General features: G+C 42.6%; 1 protein-coding gene across 1 annotated transcript; it reads left to right on the forward strand.

Annotated features, from left to right (window-relative positions):
• On the forward strand, positions 1 to 14,920 carry LOC309374625 (synaptotagmin-1-like). Its single transcript, XM_081919736.1, has 8 exons — positions 1 to 90; positions 1,768 to 1,930; positions 3,279 to 3,495; positions 4,428 to 4,543; positions 5,777 to 6,172; positions 10,644 to 10,763; positions 11,843 to 11,954; positions 13,069 to 14,920. The coding sequence occupies exons 3-8, from the start codon at positions 3,342 to 3,344 to the stop codon at positions 13,368 to 13,370; spliced, it is 1,200 nt and encodes a 399-aa protein (XP_081775862.1). The 5' UTR covers positions 1 to 90; positions 1,768 to 1,930; positions 3,279 to 3,341; the 3' UTR covers positions 13,371 to 14,920.
• Position 14,921: the final 1 nt, after the last annotated feature.

Genomic DNA, 14,921 nt, shown 5'->3' on the forward strand with positions numbered 1-14,921 from the left:
CTCTGCCCTCAATGATGTCCTCTTTGGGCTCTGAGGAAGGTCTTCTCATGAGCCACAAGGGACTCTCAAGCTCTTTCCTGCCATTTCCAGGTATGAATTGAATTATTTAGTTATTTCTCAGTGCCACGCATATATGCGGTCACGCATGAGATGATCACATGTAAGTGAGGGGAACACCTCTAATGATGTGTATTTTTCCTCTAGCAAATGCCTTAGATGGGCAAGAGTCAGTGTGGCACAGTGGTTAAAAGTGTGGGACTACAATGTGGGAAACCAGGTTCAAATCCCTGCTCTCCCATGAAACTTATTGGGTGACATTGGGCCAGTCAAACTAACCTAATTCACAGGGTGGTTGTGAGCATAAACCACATATGCTTCCGTGAGTATCTCAGAAGATGTGTAATTGTGCTAACTAGAGGGCTGACGAAAGGCATTTTGCCTTCTGAGGCAAAGGTCAGAATGGCACCCCCATTTCAAATTCTGAAGATGATTGCACTAGCAATTGAAACTTACTCAAAATTGGTAACAGGGTAGCATCCTCCGCTACATCTGAGGTTAGTAAGCTAGACAATGTGACGTGTTTCAGAATTCAAGGGCTCACCTCCCACATGAGCCCAGCTGTTGCACTGTTCTTGGTATGGCCAGGAAGCCCATGCACCCCTGATCCCTCTGTTGCATGAGAAATCTGGGGGTGCCCTCTTGGTTTATATGGGAATACCTTTCCCCCTGCTTAGGGCTACGAAATACTACTGTACTTTGTCAGCCCTCTTTACATGCTATTTCTATTGTTCCATTCTATTTGAATTTGTTTCCTTTGCTCTTGTGCCAAACCCTCTGCAAAATATCAGTTGGCTTTTTAACAGGTGAGGAACTGGCAGTCTAATTTATATGGGATCAGCTATGCTGCAGAAGATGCTGCGCAACAGGGAGCTCTATGTGGGTAGACACAATACTGGAATATAATAAGCAAACTAGCGCAACTGCTTTTTAAAAATGTCTGCTGAATTTTTCTTTGTTTTCCTTGCTAGTCTAAAAAGAGGTGCAATTGGCACACCATGGCATCATTAATAGCTTCTGAATTCTGGCATTTGTGATAATTGCAAAGTATTTCTGAATTCAGAAGGCCTGAAACAGGCACATGCCCATCAGTGCAGCTGCAGATTTTGCATGTGTGAAACATTCCTTCTGATACACTTCGGTCCAGTGTGTAGAGAGCTGAGTTAGATCTGGGAGAATGGAATTTTAAAATATTCTGTCGCGTTCTGGAAAGTGGGACTATGGCAATTCAATCTAGCTATGCTGAAAAACTCTCTTACCTATAGGAATGATGATGTGTGCATGTCTCTCTGAGCACACATTGCCCAGTTGGCCCCTGTTAGGACACTTGCATCCAAATTTCAATGGAATCCTATATTTCTAATCAAAATTCTGGAGCAATCTGTTACTTTTAGGAAAACACAAAGCCACCCCAGTTTAGTTACTCTTGTCCTAAAGATGTACTGGTTTCATGGTGACTGAACACGCCTATTAAAATGTACGGTGCAATAGCTCTAGGAAGTTGGTTCCGTGTTGGCCAAGTACAAAATGCTTTGGGGCAACATAAATCAGGGGAGTGCAGATGCTCCATGTTTAGCAAGAAGGTAGCTAATAGATTTGGTGTCAGCTGAGAGCAGTCCCAGATGCTGATCCTGAACCTTAAAAGAGATCTGGGCACCTGGGCACATGCACTTTGTTCTAGGAAAAGGAGATAAAGATCTTATTTATCAGCTCTGCAGAACGAATCCAGATCAGTTGTATCCCAGTTTTCTTGCTGTATGAGGCAGAACTTGTTTTTCTGGTGAAGCATGCCAGCCCTTTCTACACTGAAGTCCTACACCACTTTTTTGCAGCAAGCACCAGGATCTCCCTTCTCAAGCAGGCGTCTGAAAAGGTATGATTCGAAGTTGTGGCTTGTGGGTGAGTGAGTGGGTGGGTGGGTGTGTTGTGGCAAGTGGAGGTGGTAGGTTCACAGTGTGCCAGGAGCTTGAGACACCTGTTGTAGGATAATCATAAGCAAACTGGCTCTCCTGTGGATTCCCACTGAGACATGATAACATGGAATATGCCTTTCTACTCTGGAGGACAATCAGAATTGTGGAAAGAGGTGCTTGCAAAGAGGAGGCACGGTGTGGCATGTGGCTGCACTTTACCAGCATTGGCATCTCCTCCTGAGTTCCAATGACTGAACATCCTGTGCACCGTCTGAGATTGTCTGCATCCAGCAAATCTGCAGATTGCCCATCCATTCACATGAACTAAGTAGCATAGCTTCTGGGAATTGGGTGCACTGAATCAGCATACCCGAGATCCCTCTCCCCTGTTGTGGCAGCAGCAGCCACAACAGGGAGAGTCAAGTAAGCATGAATAACAAGCCATGACTGACTCATCATTGTTTTGGTTTTGAAAGCTGGGGCACAAGATATCTGGAAAAGAATGGATAAATATATGTGCGTAAAATATTTTGAAGAGATAATATTTTGCACAGTACGATTGCTAAGCTGCAGATCCCATAATTCAGGACTGTAACTCAGGCAACCGCTTTCCCCCCGTTAGTGTTCACCTTCGTTGGCACAGTTAAGGTTTTCGCGTTGGCTTCTTTGGATCTTGTCTAAACTCTGCTTTCGCAGCGGTGACATGTCTGCATGTTGGCTTGAAGAACTGTATTTATCTGCACTGCAAGCTACTCAAAACAGGGTTAAAGAGATGGCCCCATAATATATAGGTTCCAGTGGACAATGTAAGGCTCATACAGGTCACCGGCCTGGCCTTCGCAAGCTGGATAGCTTGGGAATGCAGCTTGAAGGAAAGGGCAATAAGCCTAATTGAAAACTAAATTCTGGCCATGTAGATATTGTGTTATTTCACCTGCAGTTACATATTCAGGCATTTTGCAACACTTGCCCATTTGCTTTTGCTTTTTACATATTTAAAAGTTGAAACCTCTTATTTGAGTGATGGGTCTAGGGACAGGGGATTTTCCTCCCCAGTACAAAGCTGTGGTTCTCCATTCATAGTAGAGACCAGCCTTCAGTGGGGGGGAAAGAAGGGGGTTAGCAGCCACATCAAATCCATTGCCTAGCTAGACCTGGACTGCAGGCTTGCCAACCTTGTTTTAGGCCAGGGAGTACCAATGTGGTACCCTCCAGATGTTCATTGGCCATACTTGCTAGGAATGATGAGGATTGGGAGCCCAACATCTGAAGGACATTGTTCCATGTGGTTCCATTTCCATGGTACAGATTGAACATGATGTGACTGCTAGTAGTCTTGAAGGGCATCCATTCTGTTTCCAGCAGGGAGCTATGACCCAACCAATGCTCAGCCTACTTCAGCTGCCCTTCCCCGATATCTGGAAATATGGCATGTTGGCACTGTCTGTTCTCCTGCTGGTGGTGGCATTAATCATTCTGACTTGCCAACTGAGCAGATGCCGGAAGTCCAGCAGATTATGGGAAGGTACGTTACAGAGAACATTGTGGATAAGAAGCATGTGTTCCTTTGGGTTGAACAATTACAGGACTAAGCCAAATTAGGCGGAAAATCACGATGACCTATCACAAAAAGGCAAGGCTTGTTGGAGTGTGACTTGAATAAGCCCCGCTCTCCTGGGCTTGCTTCTTACTCTTGTCAGGAACACTTGCAGCCTAACTAGGAAAGAACTGAAGGCAATGCAAGAGCTGCAACTGCTCTCTAAAAGAGCTTCCCCATTCATGTCAATGGAGGCATAGCTCTGTGAGCGGATCCCCTTTCCACATCCCCTCTCCTTCCATTAATCTGAATGGGGGGAGTTGCCAGCATGGAAGCTGTACAGGTGCATGAAAACACAAAGAGGGCATTATATCTAGGTGCATGATGACAAATGTGTGGCTCAGGTGCTGCATGATACCTATGTGAGCAGCTTTTCATTTTATTGTACAATACTCTAATGCAAAACTTGGTAGGAGGTATCATTAAAAAGGTAAAGGTACCCCTGCCCGTACGGGGACTTTGTAATAAAAAGTTTCAATGGGTTCCTCCAACCAAGCAGAGGCTGGTCCATCCAGGAGAATGGGGCACTGCCCACCAACCTTGGTCTGCTCTCAGCCAGCCCCCAGCTACCTGCTTTCTTCCCTCCACTTCAGCCTCCTCCTTAGTCTCAGTGCTACATAACTCAGAAGGGAGGAGGGTGGGGATGAAACTGATATTAGTTGGCTCTGCCTATCATTCACCCTAGCTCTGCCTATTGCCCTTTCTGTCTTCTGCCCAACCAGGGCCAATGGATACCACCCTTTCCTGCTCCGACCCATCAAGGATCCTTTTTGAAAAATATTTCTTCCTTCCCTCCTTATATTCATGTATGGACCTACTTGTCTCTGATGATATGCACTCAGCTATGTTTGTTCTTGCAGAAAGAAAATTTGCCAATGAAGCCCGGAGAAGGATAGCAGAAGAGAATGCCTTCGAGGGGGAAAGATCGCAGACACCTCTTCTTGGCATCGCTCGAGAGTATGTTCAAGAGGTCAAGGCAAGTATAATAATCCCCAGTTGCAACCATACATGGAATTACCTGCCTGGGATTGAGTTTGGGGTAAATTGGTTGTGCCAGTGTGCAGCTGTGCATAGCAGTGATTGGCTGGTGTTGGTAACATCAGAACCCCACCCTCCAATGCCTGAAGAGTTTTCCAACTCTTTTAAATGTTTTTTTTATTATTTTAATCAACTGAACCTATATAATTAATTTAACATCTATATGAAGCTATTGGGAGCACTCGTTAGGAGTCTTGGAGCAAGGTGTCACTGGTATGCTGATGACATGCAGCTCTACTACTCCATAGCATTTGAATCAGGAGTGGTTATGCAAGCTCTGGACTGGTGTCCGAATGCAGTGCTGGATTAGATGAAGGCCAATAAACTGTTTAAATCCTGGAAAAATAGAAGCTCTTTGAGAGGGTGATTCCCATGTCTGGGAGGTAGGCAAGTTACCCATTCTGGACAGGGTCGCACTTCCTCTGGAAGTACAGATGTGTAAGCTTGGGTACTCTTGGGTATATTCCTGTCACTAGAAGCCAAAGTGTGGTTGGTCAGCTACAACCTTTCCTGGACAGGAATAGCCTAACCACTGTAGTTCATGCACTGGGGCTGGTTTACTGAAATGTGCTCTATGGATGTCTGTTCTTTGGGAGCTCCAGCTGCTGCAGAAAGTGGCGGCCAGACTGCTGATGGGAACACATGGCTGTCGACATGTGGCATCACCATTATAACATCTGCAGTGGCTGCCCATCCACTACTGAGCCGGGTTCCGGGCCCTTGTATTAATTTATCTTAGGTTCAAGATACCTTAGGGGCTGCCTGAACACTTCTTCCCCTGCTTGATCACTGAGGTCATCCATAGGAGCGTCGCTGGTTGTTCCACAAGCTGGTGAAACTCCTTGAACATCCACATGAAACTTTCATTGGCCCAGCCCTGCAGAATATAGATTCAGTAGGCATCTTCTGCATTAACCTTTAAATATTTGCCGAAGACTTTTCTTCTGCCAGGCCTATACAATTAAGAAAAACACTTTCTGTAATAGCTAGTGATCTGTGTTTTTTAATTGTGTATATATAATTGTTGTAAACCACCATTTGTTCCTTTTAAAATGATGGTATACAAGTATTTTTTATGAATAAATAAATACGCCTATAAACAGTTCAACACAATGTTTGTTTACTCAGAAGTCAGTCACTTTTAAGAGCACACCTTTCTCATTTTGTCCAGATCCAAAGAATCCAAAAGGAGCTCAAGAAGCTTGGGATCTGCTTTTCACCATCAGCTTCAGAAAATAGCCACGAAATGGGCAACTTGAGTAGTGATGCAGTTGTTTCTGATGAGTATCCAGGCAAACTGAAGTTCTCGCTTCTCTACAACAAAGAGCAGCTGGAGCTCCTCTTGACTGTCACAGGAGCCCTGGGCCTACCCACCCAACAGTGCACCAACACCTTTGTCAAGGTTAGGCTGCTGAGCTGGGCTTCCTCCCAGTCTCCTGATCTCCAGTATATTGTCCACGAATGGCAGACCCACGTGGCAAAGAACTCCAGCAGCCCAGACTTTGGAGATCAGTTTACTTGTACCCTGCAGGAGGCCGAACTGACAAGGAGCAGCATCAAGTTACAGGTGAGAGCGATAGTGGGTAGTCTTCTATAGCTTTACAGAGGGGCGCATTTACAGAAGAGCTTCCCACATTCCTGGTTCAGTGTTTCAGCACTAAAGTTATGTTCCCAGAAAAAAGCAGGCTAGATGATATGGGTGAGTCCCATGCTAGTATGTCTTAGAGGATGGTAATGGAGTCTTGGCTAGCCTGGTTGTTGCTGCAGTGCAAGCAGGTGGGGGCTTGGGTGAATTAGTGGCACGTGGCTTCAAAGGAGTGGATATGCCCCAGAATATTAAGGATGTCAGCATGGATAGCTCAGTTCAATCCCAGTATGAGACAGCTGCATATTCCTGCATTGCAAGGGGTTGGACTAGATGATCCTCAGGATCCCTTCTCTCTTTTTTTTCAAAATTATATTTTATTAATTTTCCATACATTCATACCACATTACATTTTCTATTAAACTTTTCGGTTTTTGACTTCCTTCAGCTTCTCTGCCAATCATCCAAATTCTAAATTCTTTAAATACACATTTCCAAATTTTGGTACAGTATTGCCTTTATACCTACCCCCCTCTTATATTTTGTTTTTACAATATTTCTTATGCTGTTACAGAGCTTCTCTGAATGCCACTAACGTTATTCCGTTATCACTTATACATTCCCATATTCAACTAATTTTCCCCAGTCCTCGATGAACTTTTGATCTCATAGATATCTAATCTTCCCAGTCAGTTTATCAAGTTCTGCATCAGCTTCATTCTCCATTCCTCCAACGTTGGTATTTGTTCTTGTTTCCATTTCTGGGCCAGTAATATTCTCGCCACTGTTACTGCATATTGGAAAAAGTTTGTGGTCCTTTCTATTTATTTCATTACCAACAATTCCTAAGAGAAAAGCCTCTGGTTTCTTGACAAATGTATATTTCAACATTTTTTTCAACTCATTATATATCAACTCCCAGAAGCTTTTCATTTTCTTACATTCCCACCACATATGATAAAATGTACCATCTTTTTCTTTACATTTCCAACACTTCTTACATGTTTTGTACATTTTTGCAAGTTTTACTGGTGTAATGTACCATCTATATATCATTTTCATAACATTTTCCTTTAATGCAGTACATGCAGTAAATTTAATACTTTCATTCCATAGTTTTATCGAATCGTTAAATTGGATCCTCAGGATCCCTTCTCATGCTTCTGTTATGCTGATTCCTCTCCTCGGTAGCCCAGAGACCTGCTTCACCCAAGGTTCCTCTCTTCCATTCCTCTTCCCCACATATTTTTTTAAATAGACTTTTAAAATATTTTCTATTAATATTTTTTATTAATTTTTCAATTACAATCCAGTAATAGCCTCATTATAACAATACCAAATTATAATACAATTTCTAATACCATTCATTCAAATACAGTGGTACCTCGGTTTAAGAACAGCCCTGTTTGCGAACAATTCGGTTTACGAACTCCACAAAACCGGAAGTAGTGTCCCAGTTTGCAAACTTTACCTCAGTCTAAGAATGGGATCTGAACGGTGAAAGGGCAATGGCGGCAGGAGGCCTCATTAGGGAAAGTTTTATCTTGTGAAGTGTGGATTGGCTGGGGTATACAGTGGTTCCTTGGTTCTCAAACTTAATCCGTTAATGGAAGTCCGTTCCAAAACCAAAGTGTTCCAAAACCAAGGTGCGCTTTTCCCATAGAAAGTAATGCAAAATGGATGAATCCATTCCAGACTTCTAAAAACAACCCCTAAAACAGCAATTCAACATGATTTTTACTATCTAACAAGACCATTGATCCGTGAAATGAAAGCAATAATCAATGTATAAAATCAATAAGACAGTATTGTAGATGATAAAAATGATTTTTTTTCTTCTAGTCATTGTGTGGATGGGGGGCTTTTATCCATTTCCACGGTCACACAATCAATCAATCAGTAGCTGAACTGGGTTCCACACAGTCACAAAAACAAATTAACCGAAAAAGCCTCAAAAACAAAAACACAAAGTAAATAGCAAAAACAAAAGCACCAAACTTAATCTGTTCCAGAAGTCCCCAGAAACAATAGCCAACAGCTGCATCAGACGTTCGGTTTCCGAAAAACATTCAAAAACTGGAACACTTCTGGGTTTTTGGCGTTTGGGAACCAAGGCGTTTGAGAACCAAGGTACTTCATTGGGAATCTGATATAAGATTCACACACAGTGAAAGTGTGGATCTTGCTTGCAGTACCAGCCACCATACAGAAGCAGAGAAAGGTATCTGCTGTATAAATAATAGGCTTAGAAAACAACTCTGGATGAAGTTATACACAAAAAAGAAAGTTTCAGCTTGGTAGGCTTTTCAGATACAGTGGTACCTCAGGTTAAGTACTTAATTCGTTCCGGAGGTCTGTACTTAACCTGAAACTGTTCTTAACCTGAAGCACCACTTTAGCTAATGGGGCCTCCTGCTGCCGCTTCATTTCCGAAGCACGATTTCTGTTCTCATCCTGAAGCAAAGTTCTTAACCTGAAGCACTATTTCTGGGTTAGCGGAGTCTGTAACCTGAAGCCTATGTAACCCGAGTTACCACTGTACATACAGATGTGAAGCATCACTGTTGCCCTAACACCAACTAACTAAGCTGCAACACTGAACAACTGAACTAGCTGACATCTTCTTTCAACCATCATACAAAGACTGAGACTTGCAAGCTGAAGTTTTATGGCATTTCATACATGAAGCAGCTGTTCTCAAAATGAGGCAAGAAATTGCTTCAAAGAAACACAGGGCTTTAGTTATGTGGTTTGAGGGGTGGGGTGGGGCAGAAAACCCTTTCAAAGCATGTAACAATATAATTTCAAATTGTAAATAAAAAACTAGGTGCATCATAGATCTGAAATGCCGATCTTTCAGCTGCCTATGGAGCAATGCCTCCATCTTGTGGAAATCTCCAATAAGTGCATGTCTTTCCTGCAACCATGGGGTACATGCGGTTGCCCTCTGTTCCACTTTGTTCAATTTCCTTTTGCTTGGCTTGACACATGGTGCCCCATTACTGCTATTTGTGCATTTCCTGTCAGCGTATGTTTCCTTTTTTCTCAACATATTGGGCTCTTTAGCCAACTTTTTTTAAAAAAAAATATCCTCCTCCAAGCTTCTCAGGCTGCTTGGTGGAGGTTTATACCTACATTTTATCCTGCATGCAGGGAAAACTGTTTTTGTGAGCTACACAAAAAAGCAAATGGATAAAATTTTGATGTGTTCGTTGATGAGGTGAACGAAATAGTGCTTTTATCAACCCCAGTGTGAAAGGGAGGCAGCAACTGAACAAATCAGATAATGGGGAAAGCAACAGCATGGAACTTGTGTTATAATATGGAATATGGTGGGATGTCTGTTCAAATAAGTGTAAGATAGTTATGAAGATTATTTCCCAGAAAACCAGTGTTGGGTAGTGGTTGTACTGCTGTACTATGGCCTGGAAGGCCAGGGTTCAAATCCACACCGAGCCTTGAAGTACAATGTTGTTGTGAGGAAAAAACGGGGTGGGGGAGTACCATATATGCCACCTTGAGCCCCTTGGAGAAAAAGTGGGATATAAATGTAATATTAATTAATTAATTAATTAATTAATTAATGGAGTGCAAACTTTTGCACTCGCCCTTCCCTCCCAGTACTAACCAAGAAGGAATACAGAATGAAAAGCAAAATATTCATGTGGAAATCACATTAATAACACCTGAACTGAGAAACAGCATCTAGGGTCAACTTACGTGACACAGGAAAAGGTTCTTTAAGCAATTTGCGTGAGCAGAGTAAGGCCTGGAATTTCAACACCGTGTTTCATATCTGAGTGGAAATTCCCCTGAGGTCTTATGACCTTTGCAGGAAATATCAACTACGGTAACTCAGGCTTCCTCAACCTCGGCCCTCCAGATGTTTTTGGCCTACAACTCCCATGATCCCTAGCTGGCAGGACCAGTGGTCAGGGATGATGGGAACTGTAGTCTCAAAACATCTGGAGGGCCGAGGTTGAGGAAGCCTGAACTGTTTCTCAGAGTACACTCAGTTAGTCATGTCCACTAATTTTAATGGGTCTACTCTGACTAAAGATTAATTGACTATGACCTACTGATTTGTCTTTTCAAACTTCATATACTATGGTGGTCTATGTGTAGAAATCTTCAGTTTAAATATCGCCTCACTTTTGAGCTCTTTGTGTGGCTTTAAGCAAACCACTATCTCTCTTCAGTCCACCATCCATAGGGATAATACTGTCGGCCTAATTTATAGGGCCATTGTATATTATTATTGTTGTTGTTGTTGTTGTTGTTATTATTATTATTATTATTATTATTATTATTATTATTATTATTATCATCATCATTTCTATATATATGAATTGCAGGGATAAATGCATGTGAAGCATTTCAGGAATAAACACCATAAATCAATACAGATTATTATTGTTATTGTTATTATTTTATGATGTCAATTATTCCATAGGTTAAACACTTTGACAGATATTCCCGGCATATACCTCTGGGGGAAGTGAGAATAGCTCTGAATGCACTTAATACTTCCAGAAAGATCGAATTCTGTGAAGAATTACAGAAAGCGACAAAGGTAGCTGTGGGTTTTCTTCATTACTTTGTGAGAATTCTCAAAATCCTACATTAAATTTTTTATTACAAAATAAAAATTCCAGGTTATTGATACAGAAGGTGAGATCACGAGTAGTGCAAGCAGCCACTTGCTCTTGGAACGGGGCATCTACTTCCCTTTCTCACCCCTGCAGCCTTCAATTCACCCACAAAATCTGCTCCCAAGTGTTGAGGGAATACTCCAGAAATGATTTTGAGGGTGCCTGGTGGGGAGGGGTTAGAGGAGAGTGGAAAAAGAGAAATAGTAAGTCCCTTTGTGCAAGTGGATTTCTGTCACACAAGCAGACTGCCACATAGAGAGATCACCCAGAAAATTCTCAAAATTATGAAGACATGTTTCGTGCATTACCAGAGCTGCAGAGCTCCCATTTATAGATGGGATGCTTATAAATTTGCATATGACACAAAGCTGGAAGGAATAGCTAACACCATAAAAGACAGAATTAAGATTTAATGTAATTTTGGGAAACTAGAAAACCAGGCTGAAACCAACAAGATGAAATGTAAAAGACAACAGGCCCGAGGGAATTCAATATCCATGCTGAGTCTTACCAAATCAAATAAACAAGAAATTAACTATTCTGTTGTAAGGAAAACAAGCAAAAGTACAATGACAAAAATTAAGCCCGTTTAACCAAATACCTGGGTAGAACACAAACATGCACACAATACATTCAACCAGATTAAACAACCAATGGCCTTAGTAATAGTTCCCACCCAGTTTTTCACTTAGAGTAGCCCACTCTGTGCCAAGTAAACTTTCACTCTGTGGCTTTTGAACAACTTAATACCTTTCACCACCAAGAATTGTTGCCCACAAGCATCTACTGGAAGAAACTGCCACCCCTTGCTCATAGAAGCAACAGAGTAAGAAACAGTCGCAAAATAAAAAGCGGGTGGCAAAAAGCCATAGCTGATTTCTCTCTCCCCCATTCCAATCCTAAGGAAATTCCTGGGCCTCAAGGTTGGTAAGGCTGAAGGAGATTTGCAAGTGGATTTACTGGCCTTCCCCTCCAGCGTTTCCCTTACATCTTTTCACAGGACACAGTCGGAGAAGTTCTTGTGTCACTGAAGTGTCTTCCGATCTCTCAGAAGATAGAGGTTGGGCTACTGAAAGTGAAAACTGCCTTCTTGTACAACAGTCCAGAGAAACGTAAATATATCTGTTTTCTTGTTCTTTGCCTGATGTTTGGGTGCTGCCTCCTTCTGACCTGCTGTCCCACCTGCAAAGAGGTGACTCACAAGAGAGGTGTATTCTTGAATATGTTGATAAAAACTGACCCAAAGATGTAGAGTCTTGGTATCATTAGAGCCAGATTAAAGTTCTACAGACACTGTAGCAGTAATAGTTGAAGTTGGAGAGTGTCTTGGGAAATGATCATTTTCTCCTCACCCCATGCATTAAAAGCATAAAGTCAATATTGAAATCCCAGCTCAATATCTCTGTCCCCTTGAAGTTGTTTCAGGCTGTAGTGCAGGAAGTGGTCCAAAGGTGTGACTGAAGAGAATGGATGTAGCATATTGCTGAAAGGCAATAGAGCCCAAAAACTGAGATAGGTGGGCTGGAGAAATGACCAAATAATAATAATTAAAGGGAGTGGGGGAACTATATAGGGACCCGGACCCTCATCTTCTGATAAATAGAAGTCCAGCTTTGATCTCTGACACCAGCAGATACAAAACTACAAGGCTTTTCCATACAAAGATGAGGACTACAGGCTTGCTTTTTTTGTTTGACTGGAATATGACTTTCATGTTTATCTAAATTTCCAAAAGATCTCTAGAACTAGGGCTACCATACACCTGGATTTTCATGGACATTACTGGGATTTCGAAGGTGGGGTGAATTTCCAAAAAATGACACTTTGCCCTTTTGGGTTTTCCTTAAAAAAAAAAAAAGCTCAAGAATTTTGGGGTCTTCCTTAAAGAAAGCTTTCGAGGTATTCTGGTTTTTACATATCCAGTTTGCTCCAGAGTATGTTGTTGTTAGTGCTTCTGAAGCCTTAGCACATTATATCTCATTTGCAGTGTTCAATTCTTCCTCCTTTTGCCTCTCCTGTATGGCTGTGTCACAGACATTTGTAGTCCTTCCTCTCACAGATATAGAAGGTATTGCTTCTTCCAATAATCATCAAATTCCTCCCTCTCAGCCTCAATGCAAGGAAAAGATAAATTATTAAATCTCTGCCCAGTTCAGAGGAATAATTGTAATCTTGGGACAATAATTGTTCATGTTGCCACTCTTTCTGATGCTCTTTCTGTTCCAGGTATATATGCAAGGATCAATGTCTTCTGCAATCTCCATAAGCAGAAGCATCAGAAATCCAAGCCCAAGACCCTCACATCCATTACTGTCTTCAATGAAACGTTCCTGTTCCACCTGCCTCAGCCTATAGTTTGGGATTGTGCTCTCCTCATTTCCATTTATGAGCTGCGTCCCAGAAGCAAGCAGCTTGTAGGACAGGCTGTGCTGGGGAAACGAGGACCCAACGATATGAATGACCACTGGCATCGCATGGCACAGTCCATCCAGCACCCTGTAGCTAAGTGGCACCCTTTGCTCATTTAAAAGGAGGATTTCGCAGTTATGTGGATGTGCCCAAACTTTCCTCCTTAACATTGGAGCTTCAGCATCCAAGCAAGCCCTCTTAAGCAGAGGTGAATAATGACCGGCAGAGTTTGGTCAGAGCAGCAGTAGTAGAGGCCACGTGGCTTCTTTCATGAAAAACTTATTTCTTTTCATTCTCACAGGTATTTCCATTGAAGAAAAGGATTTCCCCCATCACGGCCACTGTGCCATTGTACTTTATAGCAAACAAGGATACTGGGCCGAGGGGCATAGATATAAATCAAATAAACTGTTGTGGGCACCAAAAAAAAGACCCATTTCACAGAAGAAAAACTGGCAATGTTCAGAACCCAGCCCCCGCAAAAAACCCCAGACGAAACAGCCACATGTGCCCCGTGACACTAAGAAAAAAGCAGGCAACTCTCCTGCCAAACAAACAAGCCAAAAGCCAAAATAACTGTATATTTTTTTATTGGTGCCAAAGGTGGGTGCTCTGAGGGCTCCATTTGCGCTCACGGGCACTGCATTGGGGAACCTAATGGCAGCATGGTGTGGCTGCAACTGGGGCTAAAAACACACTAAGAAAACACAGACACCCCCTTGCCATTAAAATAGTCAAGGGATGAATTGGACACGGAGAGGAAGAGGAATGGGATGCCTAGGATTGCATAGGAAACCTGTGTTCATTCTCCATTTTGAACTGAAGTTCTTTTGCCACATTTTCTGCCACTTGGCCTACAGCTGGGAAGAGGCTATAGCTCAGTGTCAGAGCACACACTTTGTGTGCAGAAGATCCCATGTAGGATCCCTGACATTTCCAGTTAAAAAGATCACAGCTAACATATGTGGGGAAGACCTCTGCATGAGGGCCTGCATAGTTGCCAGCATAGTAGTGAAGGGAGAGCTGTGGCTCAGGGGTAGACAGCTCCAACTCCCTGGCAACTCCAAGTCAGGCTCCCGTCTGAAAACTCTGAAGCTGCTGCCAGTTAGTGTAGACAATGCTGGGCTTGGTAGGAAGCAGCTGCCTGTGTTCCTGACAGTTCCTGTGTTCCTGAACAGCCCTGACACTTCCGGGTATAGGGCAGTATATAAATTCAAGAAATAATGATAATATAAGGGAGCATCTAATACAGATGAAAGCAAAGCTAAAGACACTTTTTTCATCACGAGTGATGAAAACCCACTGTGTGCCCACCCCACGCTGCCTCTACTCTTCCAGTTCATGCTAGCAGATTGACCAGCTCCCAATGGGATTCAGAGTCCGTTCAACTTGTGGGTACTGAGATTTAAAGCCCTATATAGTTTAGTGGACAGATGTTTGTTTGACTGTCTTACTCCCTAGTGGTCTGCTCAGTCACTGTGATGTTAATATGAACTGGGGTGCCCTAGTCATTCAAAGTAAGTGATGACCGGAGAGAGTCTTTTTGCTTCTGGTACGCCACCTCTGCAGTGTTCTCAGGGATGCTTGCAAAGTGCCTGTGTTTATATCATTTCAGTGCCAGACAAAGAGCTTTTAAATGTTCCCATGCTTGATTCTCTCTCTCCCCCCCC

Source organism: Podarcis melisellensis (genome assembly GCF_964234715.1).
Source record: "Podarcis melisellensis genome assembly, chromosome: 1".
In the NCBI taxonomy this organism is placed as follows: Eukaryota; Metazoa; Chordata; class Lepidosauria; order Squamata; family Lacertidae; genus Podarcis; species Podarcis melisellensis.

Coding starts and splice junctions, on each gene's coding strand:
- LOC309374625 (XM_081919736.1), top strand. CDS start 3,342: ATGACCCAACCAATGCTCAGCCTACTTCAGCTGCCCTTCCCCGATATC. Junction 4,544..5,776: donor AGTATGTTCAAGAGGTCAAG/GCAAGTATAATA, acceptor CATTTTGTCCAG/ATCCAAAGAATCCAAAAGGA. Junction 11,955..13,068: donor GTACAACAGTCCAGAGAAAC/GTAAATATATCT, acceptor TTTCTGTTCCAG/GTATATATGCAAGGATCAAT.